The following is a 15,772-nucleotide window of genomic DNA, read 5'->3' as shown; positions in this document are numbered from 1 at the left end:
CGCCGCGTGGGCCGCGCGCACCCCAGCACAGCCGCCGAACCCAGGGTCCCGGGCCGCAGCCGCGCCTGTGGGTGACGCCACGGCGGCGGGTTGCATCAGCCTGCTCCCACGTGCTCCGCCCGCCCTTCCGCCCACGGAGCCGGGCGCCGATTGGGCCACGTTAGGGCAGTGCTCTCCGCCCCAGCCAATGGGTGGCAGCCACAGAGGGTTCTGTCCGCAGAGTCCGGGCGCGGGGTTCCTATAAAAGGTCCCCGAGACGGGCGCGCGCGCTCCAGAGAAGCGAACCGTTTTTGTGGAGGTTGTGGCGGCGGCGGCACTTCCTGCCTGGCATCTGGGAGCGCCGCCGAGCCCACAGCACCGTCGACATGGAGCCCGAGCCCGTCACGCTCCTGGTGAAGAGCCCCAACCAGCGCCACCGCGACTTGGAGCTGAGCGTCGACCGCAGCTGGAGCGTGAGCCGCCTCAAGGCCCATCTGAGCCGCGTCTACCCCGAGCGCCCGGTGAGAGGAGCCCCCGGCTCCAGCTGCCAGCACTCCCCTAACCCCGGCTGTCATCCTCGCAGCCCTCCTCGCGTCCCCCTTGGGATGCCACGTCCTCCTCCCCTTTCCCTGTAACTTCTCGCTTCGCCGGCCTTCCCCTGCTGCTCCCCAGGTCCCCTCTCCCAGGCCTGTGGTCTCCCCCTTTCTGCCCTGCCGCCGTAGGCGCTCTCTGACGTGGCCCAGAGGCTGTCACTTCCTCGTTCTAGGCCGCCATCGTCCCGCCTTCCTGACGGGCCGCCTTCCCCTGTCACCTCGCGTCCTAGGTCCCCAAACTCTAACGGCTGTCACACTCCCGCCATACCTCTTCAGACCTCTTCCCAGTTCCCTAGATCTGGCTTCCAGCCTTAGCCAAGCCGCTGAAACAGCAGTTTGACCTTGAGTGAGTCATTTCACCCTCCAAGCCTCAATTTTCCCAAAACGTCGGAGTGACTGGGTGTTCCTCGTTAGGATTGCATCCGATGGGTAGGAATAAGGAAGCATAAGTGCTGCGAAATGAGTTTTCTGAATGTAGCCTCTCATTGCAGAGAGGTGAGGGCAGGGGCCAAGGCCTGGCCAGTGGCTAGAGAAACCTGGTGAGCGCCCAGGCAGCGTGTACTCAAGGCCCCACACCCAGGAACAGGACGTGGCGCTTCCCCTCCCTGTGAGCTGGACTCCACAGCCTTTGCTTAGTCCCAGGGAGGAGCCCGGGGCACTTTCCGGTAGAAAATGATTTAGAAGGAAAATAGGTGGAAGGAATCTCCTGGAGTCTGGGTTTTAAGACTCTGGTCCCTCAATTGCAGAGACTTCCTTGCCTTGTTGTGGTTGACATATCTGTCAACATCACCCTTAGGGCCACCCTCCCTCCCCACCACGTGATGGAGGCTATGAGCTGGACCTTCCTATGTTTACTTTCTACTCTGATATTATGTAAGTGTCAACAGTGTTTTTTACTGCCCACAACTGTAATTCTCCATCAAACAGGAGAGGGCATCAGGACAGGAGAAGATTGTGAAATTGTTCTTTCTTATCTGAAGTGTTGCAACGTGTCAGGTTGTAGCTCATGGGTCAGGTTGTTTTTGTTTCATATTGTCAAGAACGTGGTAGTGAGTTTCCCTTCTGAGTCGTTCTTTTGAAATGTGCTTATTTATTTAATAAGCTCCCATTCCTCTAGCATTCGCCTTGGCACTATTTGCAGTTTCACCATAGCTGCTCCCAAGAAACAGGTGGCAGTGCTGCTGCAGGAATGGCTATTAGGTACGCAAATTGGCGAAGCACGTGCAGCCTCTAGTTGCGTCATTTGGTAAAAGGCGGTGTTTTGGAGGAGGGCTTTCCTTTAGGGCTTCCTTGGGTGAGGAACATCATTCCTATTAAGTCCAAGGATCCAAAGTTGTAAATAAAAGGTCTCTCAGGTCTGTATATTTGTGTTTAAAAATTTTGGTTGGAGCACATTCGTCATTTGCTTTCTAATATGAGAAGCCTTACTTTATAATAGTTGTTTGCTTAATATATATATTTTTAAATCAGCCTCTGGATAAAGACGCAGAGTGTCGGTTCAGGCCTTTAACAGGCCTCAAATCACGGTCACCCGTGGTTTTCAAACCTTTTCTAGTGTGAAACTCTTTCATATAATGCAGGACCCCACCTATACAATAACATTTACAAGTCCAGGTTTATAGCATTTACATATGAAGTTCAGTCAGTGAGAACAATGATGAACACAGCATCCAGTATATTTCTGCAGTTTGTTATAGTTGCCCAGTGTCCAAAAAAAAAAACACTCCTGATTTATGCAGATAAATAGGTACGGTTATTTTTTGTTAGTTTTAAACAGCTTTTGCTTTATAATCATGGGCTACTTGGCAGGAGCAGCTTTGTTCCAAATTTTGCATAATTGGTTATTTTGGCAAGAGTAGATTGAGTAGTTGCTGGTGAGCTCCGGTGTACTGACTTTGGTATGTATCACTTGAAGCCATTATTTAAGTCCAGTTTTAAATTTTATTTATGTATGTTTGGCTGTGTTGGGTCTTTGTTGCTGTGCGCAGGCTTTCTCTAGTTGCAGCGAGCGGGGGCTACTCTTTGTTGCGGTGCGTGGGCTTCTCATCGCGGTGGCTTCTCTTGTTGCCTAGCACAGGCTCTAGGCACGCGGGCTTCAGTAGTTGTGGCACGTGGGCTCAGTAGTTGTGGCACGTGGGCTCAGTAGTTGTGGTTCTCAGGCTCTAGAGTGCAGGCTCAGTAGTGGGGGCGCACGGGCTTATTTGCTCCGCGGCTTGTGGGATCTTCCTGGACCAGGGCTTGAACCTGTGTCCCCTGCATTGGCAGGCGGCTTCTGAACCACTGTGCCACCAGGGAAGTCCCTTAAGTCCAGTTTTTAAGGGAATTAAAAATGGATTTTAAAAGTGAGAGTTGTATAAAAGTGAGAGTTGTATAAAAGTGTGTGGCACGACTGTGGTTTTAAAATCACTGGAGTGGAGTGGAGGGTTCGGAATCTTGACTCTTTAGCAGCAGGTGACCTTGGACAAGTGAATTTTAGACTTTCCCCCTTAAAATAAGCATGGTAAATATAGGGTTGTGGTGTGGAATGTTACCACACACCATCTCCTCTTTAGCTGCATTTGTATGTTGGGAAAAGTCTCTTTGAGGGCTTAAGTTTAGAATTGCTTCGTGTTATCTTGGGACAATGCTAGGTGGTTTTAGGGAAGGCTGACTTTGAGTTTTCTCTGAGACCAAACTTTGAGTTTTGAAGTTCGTTGCTGTAGGAGCCCCAGATTTGTGCTTTTTGTGGCAGAAAGCAATTTCCCTGGGAGTTAAGAAGTCAGGTAGCCTGCCATAGGTTTTGTGGACTGGAGGTAGTTTGCCGTCCTAAATTTGTTTGCATGTTAGAGATCAGTTTAAAGTTAAGTACTTCCTAAGTAAAAGTTTTGTATATGGAGCCTTTGGAAAAATGTTTTCCTATGATGCTGGGAAAAACACATGTTTAAATTATTTGTATAAAACAGTTTCTTCAATGTTGGGAACTTGAGGGGGCTAAATGCTGATCTGTGCTGCTCTTTCTTTCCATAAGCATCCAGAGGACCAGAGGTTAATTTATTCTGGGAAGCTGTTGTTGGATCACCAGTGTCTCAGGGACTTGCTTCCAAAGGTATCACTAAATATATTAACTTTTTAATGTTTTTGAGCACTAACAAGGTTGAATTCAGGTCCTAAAGTACCTCATTACTTTCAGCAGGAAACCCGGCATGTTTTGCATCTGGTGTGTAGTGTGAAGAGTCCTTCCAAAATGCCAGAAGCCAGCGCAAAGGTATGTCTGCTTTTTCATGATGATAGCAGTTTGTGTCATTCAGACTCTCAAGGTCAAAATAAAGGAAGTTGGATAAAACTCTTAAGTCTTTTTATCATATAATATTTTGTCTCTTCCCCAGTGAGAATCAGGAATAAGAAACTGTTATCAATACAAGTGAGAGTTCACTATAATAGTAGTAGACTATTCCATTAGTGTTGTAGTGGAAAAGTGGAGTTCTGCAGTACACTCTTTTCTGGGATTTGATTTGATCTATAGTGGCTGTGTATCCAGATCACCGAACTAGCAAGGCAGTCATGAATTTAGCACATGATAAATTTCTTCTAAGGAAACATTGATTTTTATAAAGAGTAAAAAATGACTATATTTCCTTTGGAAATTTTCATTGTGATTATTTGTTTGGATAGGAAAAGGCCGCAGTCTTAATCAAGTGATCTCTTAAGACTTGCTTATGTTAGATGGTCAAAATCCCTCATTTTTCATTTCACAGTGTTAGTTCAAATATACGGTATTAAGGGACTTCCCTGGTAGCACAGTGGTTAAGAATCCACCTGCCAATGCAGGGGACACGGGTTCAATCCCTGGTCCGGGAAGATCCCACATGCCGCGGAGCAACTAAGCCCCCCCCCCGCGCCACAACTACTGAGCCTGCGCTCTAGAGCCCGAGAGCCACAGCTGCTGAGCCCATGTGCCACAACCACTGAAGCCCTCCCATCTAGAGCCCGTGCTCTGCAACAAGAGTAGCCACGACAATAAGAAGCCGGCACACTGCAACGAAGAGTAGCCCCTGCTTTCCTCAGCTAGAGAAAGCCCGCGCGCAGCAACAAAGACCCAATGCAGCCAAACATAAAAATAAATAAATTTATTTTAAATATATATATACAGTATTAATATTCTAATGTGGTGATACATTCTAAATTTGCATTACAACTGTACATCCTGAAACATCTGAATATAGTGTAAGAAATTCTTTAGGTTGCTGGCTGGGTTGTGTTTATAAATCTTATTGGTCAAATTTAATTTCTTAGTAAATTTAACACCATAAGATGTATAGAAAAAAAAAGACGTATAGAGCATTAACAGGAAGCTTTCTCACCAATGATAACTTCATTGGGAGATTTTAGTGAAACTACAGCATAGCTATTCTAGGGAAAAATATGGATTTTTTTTTTAGTATCTGTATTGATACTGTGTTGAACAAATTTTAGAATATTCATGTAACATTGCATCTGTTTGATTTTGTCAAGTTCAGAGGTCAGGGTTGGGGACATAAGCCATTCACAGAGAAAGAATCCTTGAAGCTTGATTTCACACAGTTGCACCAGGCCTTTTGTTCTCATGTTCATGTTCCACTTATCTAGGTTGCTGAACCCATAGAGCAGCCCGCTGGTCTTAGTCAGGGACAGTCTCCTGGGGATTCCTCAAGTGACGGTTTAAGGCAAAGGGAGGTTGTTCGGAACCCTTCTCCCTCCGGATGGGAGAATATCTCGAGGTGAGTGTTGTAATAAAGAAGCAGGTTGTACAACATGAATGTGCATTATTTGCATCAACTTAAGAATAAGCTCTGTTTATACTATATAATCATAGAATTTTTAAATGGACAAAATTTTGCTTTATAAGGACTTCACTTTAAAGATCTCTTCTGTATTTAACTTTTCTTAATACATAGCCTTTTAGGAACATCTAAAAAGTGGAGATGCATGTCCTGAAAATCTGGGCATTTCTCCTCCTACGTGGGTGTGCTTCACATTGCGCTGACCTCATGGTAGGGAATTAGTGCTGGTGCAGAAAAGCAGCTGTTGTAAGCGCTGTGCAGCTGCTTTGCCGAGTGGCTTTGTGCTTTGTCTGTCGTAACAGTGGGTGACAAAAGGTGAAGGGATTGTTTGAGAAATGCTCTGCCAAGTACCCTGTGGGTGGTGCTAGGAGAAAAGGAGCAATTAGAGCTTTCCTTAAGCGCAAAAGCCAGAAGCGACTAAATGCTGTGATGTTCGGATTTCACAGCTCTTGGAACACCTTACTATGAAAGATCCTATGGGAAAAAACAGTTTATTAACTACAAGTTGAAACTCTGTTACTCCCCGAGTCCTCTGCCCACCATTTCCTAGTAGTTTTTAATATCTGATTGTTGATAAAGTCAGGTGTTTGAGGAATGAAGAGTTGGTTTTTTTCTTAATGGAGGTTTTCAAATATACACAAAAGTAGAGGGAACTGTACAATGAATCTCCATATAATGATCAAAGTTTTGCCGTACTTGCTTTATCTATTCCTGCTTCCGATTTTTGCGTGAAGTATTTAAAAGTAATTCCCAGACATTATGTCAGTTCACTTCTACATACTTCAGGATATAACTCTAAAAACCTTTTAGTTATTTTGCATATCTACAGTATCATTATCATCAGAGCTAACAAAAGCACTTTGTTATTTTCTCATTTCCATGTACTGTATCTTTTTTAAATGATCAAAAACAGTATCGTACCAAGACCTATTTGTATTAGAATACAATTTTAGAAATACTCTGGGTATGGAATTTGGTTTAAGTTCCATACCTACCATATAAAGTGGATAATTGAATTCATTATTGGATAGAAACGCTTTAAACTGTTTCCGTTTTTCTGGCTATACGATTTGAGAATTTAGGCTCATATCTGACTATGAATTTTACCATAATAAAACTTGATTTCGTCCAACAAATATTTATTGGACAGCTGGTGCATATAAGTTTGTTTAAGGATAGGAGTTGACCAGCAGAGATGACCACATAACAACTCCTGATCTTTCTGCAGTTCTGTTAGTTTGAATTTTGTGAAGTGATGCCAAAGAAGTTCACTGTGTAGAGTTCACAGAACCAGAGATGACTCCCACACACACCCTGCCCCAGGCTGCGCTAGATGATAGAGGCATGAGTTTGGTGTCAAACAGGTCTCAAATCCAGCCCTACTACTTACAGGTTCAGTGACCACGTGCAGATCCTTTGTCTTCCCTGAGCTGCACTCGGGGTCCCCTCTGTAAAATGGCGGGGTGGAGAGCTCCCTCCCACAAGGTTGTTGGGGATCCTGTGAGATAACAGCCAGGAGGCCTTACAAGGCACAAGTGGTCAGCGAGCATGCATGGGTGGTGCCACACATAACTCTGCTCCCCGTATAGTTCAGATCTAGGGGTGAGGGAGAAATGGGTATTGGGAGGAAAGGAGTATTTCCTGCAGAAAAGACTTTGGGAGAGGTGTGACTTTTTAGAGCTGCTCCCTAAAGAATGAATAGTGGGGTTTAGACCTTCAGTGAGACTCAGCAAGTCTAAAATAAGGGTGGGGATCCACTTAGACTGAAAGGGTCCAGCTTGTTTGTACATCATGGTGATGACATCCTGAGACCCCAGTGCTGGACAGAGGGCTCTTGTCTTCCCGCGGGATCCCGGCCATGGGAGGGGGGCTTTGTCAGTACTTCCTGTGACTGTATTACACAGGTGCATCACCCAGAAATCTACATGTAACTGTCATAAAGCTCAGTCTTCTGTCTCTTTGTTTTGAATTCCTGATTGTAATTTAAACTTAATTTTCATTTATTCATACTAAACCAACTCAAAAAGAGCATTTTTTGAAATCTTTCATAGGCCTGAAGCTGCCCAGCCGGCGTTCCAAGGCCTGGGGCCTGGTTTCTCAGGCTACACAACCTATGGGTGGCTGCAGCTCTCCTGGTTCCAGCAGATATACGCACGGCAGTACTACATGCAGTAGTGAGTCTTTCCTCACGTGCTGGGTGTGGCCAGGGCTCCCAGAAATTGAGGGAACTCCCATCCCTCAAAAATGCCTAACTTACCCATAAAGTTAGGAAGGGTGGGATGAGTGTGTTTTCATCACTTATCTGCAGAGTCCTTTCTGTGGGTGGAATAGAGTATAAATGATAACTACTGATTTGTGTATTGATGCATAGTTTGCTGACTGATCCGTAGTTTGATGACTTTATTTAGAATATGTTATTTCCTCTTTTTTTCTTTTCAATTTGTGATATCTTTAGCATTTTATGAAAATCTTAATTTGCTACTGCACCATATTTTCATGGTGGTCTTGGTGTTTAATTCCAGATGAAATTTACCAAGCACCTTCTCTTAGGAGTAGAAAAGACATCTATAGATATGACTATTAGTAAAGAAGTTCTTCACTAAGTTAAAGAAAAATCAAGTTTGTGTATGCCTGCTTAATAGTAAAAGACCCCTGCGTAAACGAGCTTATGAGAACAAGTCTTCATGGTGCCTTGCTCTCAACAGTATTTGCCTCTGTCATTTTTATTTTAGCTTAGCAGCCACTGCTGCGTCAGGGGCTTTTGTCCCCTCGCCAAGTGCACAAGAGATACCTGTGGTCTCTGCGCCTGCTCCAGCCCCTATCCACAACCAGTTTCCAGCTGAAAACCAGCCCGCCAATCAGAACGCTGCTCCTCAAGTGGTGGTTAATCCTGGGGCCAATCAGAATTTGCGGATGAATGCACAGGGTGGCCCTATTGTGGAAGAAGATGATGAGATAAATCGAGATTGGTTGGATTGGACCTATTCAGCAGCTACGTTTTCCGTTTTTCTTAGTATCCTCTACTTCTACTCTTCCCTGAGCAGATTCCTCATGGTCATGGGGGCCACCGTCGTTATGTACCTGTAAGCAGATGATTTCACTTTCCCTTTTTTCCCTTTACTACAGATTACACTATGTGGTGACTCAAACCGAGTGCAGATTTTCCTCTTTTTTGAGCAGTCTCAGTCAATATTTAAGGAGGTGTATTTAAATAGTATGTCATTCTAGGATTTTCGATGCAAAGAATTGATGGCTTGGTTACGCATTGCCAAAAACACAACTAATTCTGTGTTAATACAGGAACAACATTCTCTTCTTTTCCTCTAGTTAAGTTACCTGCCAGGCTCATGAACCACAATAAAACAGCCATACTGAGGCATGGAAAGGAAAATTGTATTTGTGTTGAATAAGAACATATTTGTCTTTTATCAGGCTGCAGCTGCCTTCTAGGATAAAGGTCAGGCAATGGCTGTGGCATAGTCCTGAAGGGCCAGAGATCCGTCACAGACCTGGCATTTGGCTTCATCCATGGCTTAGAGCAGTGGTTCTCAACCAGGGTAGTTTTGCATCTGCCTCTACCCCCGTCCCCAAGACGTTTGGTGGTGTTTGGAGACATTTTTGACTGTCACAGCGAGGGGGGTGGTCCTGCTGGCATCTGGTTGGTAGCTGTTAAACATCCTCTGGTGCCCAGGACAGCCCCACAGTAAATATCCAGCCCGGTATGTCAGCAGTACCAAAGTTCAGAAACCCTGGCCTAGAGTTATATGTCCTTGTATGTGGTGAAAACTGACAGAAGAAATTTTTCCTCTATAGGAAAAATGGATTTTTATTTTAGTTTTTAAAAATCTTAAAAAAGAAATATTTAGAATAATGCATTAAGTACTCATATCCAGTATTAATCACTGTTATATTTTGTCATATTTGCTTCAAGACTTGGGTTTAATTGGATTTTTCAGATGCAACTTTTAGTTAATTCTTTAAATTCTATAGTCTCTAGAATCATATATGTAGGTGACCAAGTCTAGGTCTTATTAGTATGTTATTACATATAGTCACAGCTGTGTATGTATTTCCCCTTCCCCCTCTGTTCAGGTTTTCGTGTCTAAGGTTTAGGTCAGATGAAGAAGTATTTATTGAGCACATACTATGTGTCAGGTGCTGTTTATGTTGCTGGGCACATGATAATGAATAAAGCCTAGTTTCCATAGTGCCTGTCAAGAACCTGACAGGCCAGTGAGAAAGTCTAGGAGCTGGTGTGGTGGAATGTCTCTGTAGATGGGCCTGGCTGCGAGCTTCTAATCAGGTTCTGCTCTGATGAGAGGAGGGGAGCAAGGGGGACCTCATCTCACTGAGAGGACCCTTAAATTCTTGAGTACATGTCACTCTGATGTTCACTAAGATGGACTTTATATGCTTCCTTTGAAGGCATCACGTCGGGTGGTTTCCATTTCGACAGAGGCCAGTTCAGAACTTCCCGAATGATGGTCCTCCTCAGGAAGCTGCAAATCAGGACCCCAACAATAACTTCCAGGTATGGAGCTTCTGCTGGAGCCCGGCGATCTCGGTGTGAAGCACCGGGCTCTCGAGTCCCTAATCTTTAGACACCTTGTGGTGTACCATTTTATTAGGCTCAGTATTTCAAGATTTTTTTCAAATTTATTCTTACAGCATTAGCTGTTTTTAAAGCATTGTGTCATAAAATCCAGCAGGTATTTTGGTCATGTGGCAATTTGCATTTTGGCATATATATGTAATGTTTTTTTTAAACTCACTATTTTTAGTGTTCATTCTCAATAATATGTTATACCATGGAAACTGCTAATGGAGAGTTATTCTAATTAAGGATTAGGAACATAAGCCTGTCTCACAGAATAGATTTCCTGGAAAATAACATACAGAAATAGAATTTTTAGGGACTTCCCTGGTGGTCCAGTGGCTAAGACTCTGTGCTCCCAGTACAGGGGACCTGGGTTCGATCCCCGGTCAGGGAACTAGATCCCACATGCTGCAACTAAAATATCCTGCATGCAGCAACAAAGATCCCGCGTGCTGCAACTAACACCCATCACTGCCAAATAAATAAATATTTAAAAAAAGAAATAGAATTTTTATAAGGCAGTTTAATGCATAATCCTAAAGGATATTCTTTTTAATATAAAGTGTCACCCTCGAATCTGTTTTTAGAATCCTGTGTTTTCGTTTTTTTTAGTTTTAGTTTTCTTTAACTCGGGACGCTGCCAGAATTAGAAAAATACCCACGTTTAATGAAGTGGCTAACTTAATTACTAGTTTAATAATAGTTGAAGATCTGGTTACAGTACTTCATTTGATCTGATACTTGCTGCCAGGAATATCGAAAACTATGAGAATGTTCCAGCACAGTTGTGCTACGGAGGCTGGAGAAGGAGCTCCGTCCAGCCGGGGATGTCGTCCCCGGGGTCTTGCCTGCCTGGCTTGGCTTATGGGGCAAGGGTCCAGGGAGCCACTCTGCCCTTTCCTGACATTATTGGGTGTTTGTCACGGTCCTCTTTTCTCCTTGTGTTTTATTACCTGTAGGAAGACCCTGATCCTGAAATTGCAGACCCCAACCGCCTCCCTCCAGACAGAGACGTAGTGGATGAGGAGCAGACCAGTCCTTCATTTATGAGCACAGCCTGGCTCGTCTTCAAGACTTTCTTTGCCTCTCTTCTTCCAGAAGGTCCCCCAGCCATAGCAAACTGATGGTGTTTGCTCTCTGGCTGCTAGAGGCTTTGGCAGGCGTGGACTGGATCATCTGGTTCTGGCTAGATTTCCTTACCTGGATGTGGCGACAGCACAGAATTAGTAAAAGAATCAACAAAGAGGATGATATGCTTTTGCGATTCTGCAAAGGCAGAAAGTAAGACGTGAAGCCATGATACAAATTGATGAACAAAAAATGCCTAAGGCTTCTCATATCTTTATTCTGAAGAGCTTTAATATATATTGTTGTAGTTTAATAGACATTGTAAGTAGAAGGCATTAGTGTCGCATGTTTATGCCTGAGGAACTTTTCCAGATGTGTGTGTCTGCATGTGTGTTTGTACATAGATGTCATAGATGCAGAAATGGTTCTGCTGGTACGATTTGATTCCTGTTGGAATGTTTAAATTACACTAAGTGTACTACTTTATATAATCAATGAAATTGCTAGACATGTTTTAGCAGGACTTTTCTAGGAAAGACTTATGTATAATTGCTTTTTAAAATGCGTGCTTTACTTTAAACCAAGAGGAGCTTTGCAGAGGTGAAAACCTTTGCTGGGTTTTCTGTTCAATAAAGTTTTACTATGAATGACCCTGGCAGAGACTCCTGTCATCTTACCAGTTTACTCCGTTTCCATCATCCCTGGTTGGTCAACAGCTGAGTTGCTGATTTTTGAGTAACCTGAATATTGTGCTTCTTTTTATTAAAGGACTGTTTGTACTGATGAAGAAGATAGGGTAAGGCCACGAAAGTTTTAATTTACTAAGATTATGCTTGTGTTTGCCCCCCATTTCCTGATTTAAACAGTACTAGCTTATGTTGTAACCCATCAGAGTTAAATTCCCACGATTTAAAGTTAATGGCATTAAGGACCTTTCATCTGCTCACGTGTCATGCTGAGCTTACTTTTGGACTTTAATCCTTCTTTTAAGTATTATTTTTGAGACTAATCTGAAAAGCAAAGTGCTGTGTACTTTTTTTTTTTTTTTTTTTGCGGTGTGCGGGCCTCTCATTGTTGTGGCCTCTCCCGTTGCGGAGCACAGGCTCCGGACACGCAGGCTCAGCAGCCATGGCTCACGGGCCCAGCCGCTCCGCGGCATGTGGGATCTTCCCGGACCGGGGCATGAACCTGTGTCCACTGCATCGGCAGGCAGACTCTCAACCACTGCGCCACCAGGGAAGCCCTGTGTAATTTTTAACATGAGTGATGCTGTAAGTAGAATGCTGAAGGCCTGGGAGTGTTGTTTTGGGCAAAGTATAATGAGCTTCTTGTGTCATGGTCATGATCATTTGAATGAATTGTGACTGGACACATTGACATCAAATAAACATTCACTGAACAATTCATAGCCAGGTGCTGGGTAGATACAAAGCTGTTTTATGTATGGTCGTGCTTTAAAAAGCCAACTAAGATAATTACGTAAGGCGTGAAATGGCATAGAGTTTCAGATAACACCAGACCTCCAGAACAGAGGAATGGTCAGTCAGGAGGCAGTGATTATTGATGAGTTATGAAGGCAATGTTTGCTTGAAGGAAGAAGTGACTTGAGACTAGAGGTTTTGTAGTTTTACAAGTGAGGAAGTAGGTGACAGAAAAAGCCTGAGGAGCTGGAGAGAGAAGCGTCACAGCCGAAGCAAGAGTGCAAAGATGAGACTTCCCTCCTGCCATGAAGCTGGATTGATGAAAGTGGTCATTAAGAGTTGATACGAAGGCCTTTTAAAACTGTTGGGTGGAAAATCCTATCATTTTGCAGAGCAAGGGGCGTCATCCTTTGGAAGAGGGGCCTGGAGCCCCAGGCAGCTGGCAGTGCCCAGCTCCTGTTTCTGAAGGAGTGGGGCCTCTCTCCCTGTGGTGTCAGGTTGCATCGATTCAACTCCAGATTCCACCAGCCCAAAATAGTTCCAGGATGGTTGGTGCTCCTGAGGACAGCTGACAAGGGTTCAGATTGTCCCAAGCCCCACTAATACAAGAGAAGAACCTTCAGACAAGAGCCAAGGCTTAAGAGCGCTGTTGGGTGGGTGACATGGAAGAAATAACAGTGCTTCCACAACAGTTACTAAATATAGCATAAGGATGTACTACGTATCACTGTTAATACTTCGGAAATTATTGGTTGGGGTCTCTGTTGTTAAGTAGCAATTAAAAAGCTAAAAGCACAAACCAAAAAATTTCCAAATGTTAGCTCAAGCCATAGTAGCTTTTTAAGTTTGCATTTTCCAAGGTGTGTTTTCTTGAATCCTAGTTCTGTAGAAGAAACACTCCAGAAAATGAGCCCATGGTAAAGTAAATTTGGAAACCAGGTTGATTCCAGTTGGTGGGTTTCTTCACTGCAGGATTCCCGGGGCCTTTAATATGCTGATGTACTTCTGAAGGAGGGTGTGTGGTCTGCGGGGCCCCTCTGTTCTGTGAACCTGCCCATGACTGAACGGTGTGCCACGGTTGGGGAAATGCAGTTGTTACTATTAATCAACACCTTGTTTGGCATTCTAAGCAGCAAACAGATGCATGGTGAGAAGTGATGGCATACATCCATAATGAACAATGGAGATAAATATTCTTTATGTGGCCAGGGAGGGGATCAGAAGCCATGCGGATCTATAGTCTGACTGAGAGGGAGAGATTACAGGTCATCTTTGTCAGAAGTAGCTCTTTTACCCATTTCTAAGGAAGTTAGCCCTTTGTCAGAAGAAAGTGTAGTGGCCTCCCCGAGGTAGTTACCTTGAGAGGTGCTGCTGATTCTTCTCAGGACCTATGCCCACCCCACCTCTCTTTGCTTCTAGACCTATAACCAGACTCAAGTCCCAGCAGGCCTCAAGGAGTGAACAGCTTTTTGCTACACACTGAAAGAGCTGCATGATTTTTCCAATTTATACAGACAGATCTTGGGGGGTGCGTGGGAATGGATATTAATGGGTGTGGGTTAGTGGTGGAAGCAACATTGAGTTGGGTCAGGCTGAATTTATTAACGTGGATGCACTAAGCAGAGATTCTGCGTTTACTGTTTTAGCATGAAGAGTGAGGAAGGACACTGATAGTTTAGTTGGCTGAAACATAGTCTAACAGGTGGCCTACACTCAACGAAGTTGAAGTGCCAGGATTGCTTTAGGGAACTGTAGCGGAAGGTATTCTGAATCTTAGGAAGATTGGAATGTTAGAGTGGATTTTTTTTTTTTTAAATATTTATTTTGGCTGCGCCGGTTCTTAGTTATGGCACGGGGGATCTTCATTGCAACACACGCGATCTTTTAGTTGCAGCATGAGGATTCTTACTTGTGGCATGGCTGTGGGATCTAGTTCCCCAACCAGGGATCGAACCCGGGCCCCCTGCATTGGTAGTGCGGCGTCTTACCCACTGGACCACCAGGGAAGTCCATCGGAGTGGATTTATCATGTCAGACCTGCTCACCCACCCTGCGAGGGTCCAGAGACACACCTTTCACCACGACTGAGAAATAAATTTGTGAGGGGAGCCCAGCGTCATTGCAGAGCTCTGTGGTCATTCTTCTCTGTAGGTCAGAAATTACAGTGGGAACCACAGTTACTGAACTAGGATCCTTAAATGCAATAGGGATAATCGGATTCCTGGGTGGCAGGGGCCAAGTGGTAGAACTTAAATCACCAGAGATAAGGTGGCTGTGGATACCATTATGGTACCAGCGGAGTCTAAAAAGAAATAGAATCGTTGGACTTGCAGAGACCTAGGGCATTGGCCAGTTGATCATGGTATCCCTTGGAAAGAAAGAAATGGGGGCAGGCTAACTGAATTCTTGATCTGTGTAAGCAGAAGTGAACAGAAGTCTCAGTTGAATCACCCAAACGGAATCAGCTTCTCCATCAGTTCCCGGACTTGAGACAGTTTCCAGACCCAGAAACCCTCGAATGAAGGGGGGCAAGTCTCCTTGAGGAAGGACCCTGCAACACTGAAAAAATTTACACTGTTTTGCCCAGCCTTCCCCTAAAGGAACCTGAAGCTTTTTATCAAGGTGACTGTGCATTGGGGGAAAGGAAATAATCAGACTTTGGGGGGATGACTGGACACAGCCTCTAAACTAAAACTAATTCAAGGAGACCCAAAACGTGACTGTGGTCCGCCAGTCAAGAGTAGAAACTTATGGGGCTTCCCTGTTGGAGCAGTCGTTGAGAATCTGCCTGCCAATGTAGGGGACACGGGTTCGAGCCCTGGTCCAGGAGGATCCCACATGCCACGGAGCAACTAAGCCCGTGCGCCACAACTACTGAGCCTGCGCTCTAGGGCCTGCGAGCCACAACTACTGAAGCCCTCCCACCTAGAGCCCGATCTCCGCAACAAGAGGAGCCACCGCAATGAGAAGCACGCGCACCTCAACGAAGAGTAGCCCCTGCTCGCCGCAACTAGAGAAAGCCCGCACTCAGTAACAAAGACCCAAGGCAGCCAAAACTAAATTTTTTTAAAAATGCTCAATTAAAAAAAAAAAAAAGAGTAGAAACTTATGGAGGTCAGGTCCATCTCACAGTAGGTCCAGTGGGTCCCTGAACCCATCTTGTGGTTATGTCCCCAGTTCCAGGATGTATAGTTGAAATGGACACACAGGCACATCTTGTTTTACTGTGCTTCCCTTTATTGTACTTCGCAGATAACTGTGTTTTTTTTGCAGATTGAAGGTTTGTGGCAACCCTGCGCTGAGCAAGTCTATCAG

The 15,772-nt window shown here is 44.6% G+C and overlaps 1 protein-coding gene across 1 annotated transcript; it reads left to right on the top strand.

Annotated features, from left to right (window-relative positions):
- Positions 1 to 284: 284 nt before the first annotated feature.
- On the top strand, positions 285 to 11,219 carry HERPUD1 (homocysteine inducible ER protein with ubiquitin like domain 1). The gene is made up of 8 exons (XM_082862489.1): positions 285 to 500; positions 3,580 to 3,657; positions 3,742 to 3,816; positions 5,178 to 5,308; positions 7,423 to 7,545; positions 8,104 to 8,454; positions 9,797 to 9,902; positions 10,928 to 11,219. Exons 1-8 carry the CDS (start codon positions 366 to 368, stop codon positions 11,090 to 11,092), a joined length of 1,164 nt encoding a protein of 387 aa, XP_082718615.1. The 5' UTR covers positions 285 to 365; the 3' UTR covers positions 11,093 to 11,219.
- Positions 11,220 to 15,772: the final 4,553 nt, after the last annotated feature.

Source organism: Leucopleurus acutus (assembly GCF_964270905.1).
Source record: "Leucopleurus acutus genome assembly, chromosome: 20".
In the NCBI taxonomy this organism is placed as follows: Eukaryota; Metazoa; Chordata; class Mammalia; order Artiodactyla; family Delphinidae; genus Leucopleurus; species Leucopleurus acutus.
The sequence above is the reverse complement of the archived record's forward strand: the minus strand, read 5'-3'. Positions and strand labels throughout refer to the sequence as shown.

Excerpts from the sequence above, each read along its gene's own strand:
- HERPUD1 (XM_082862489.1), top strand. The coding sequence starts at position 366 with ATGGAGCCCGAGCCCGTCACGCTCCTGGTGAAGAGCCCCAACCAGCGC. Across the intron at positions 3,658-3,741 it reads TCAGGGACTTGCTTCCAAAG|CAGGAAACCCGGCATGTTTT; the intron begins GTATCACTAAAT and ends CATTACTTTCAG. Across the intron at positions 5,309-7,422 it reads GGATGGGAGAATATCTCGAG|GCCTGAAGCTGCCCAGCCGG; the intron begins GTGAGTGTTGTA and ends AATCTTTCATAG.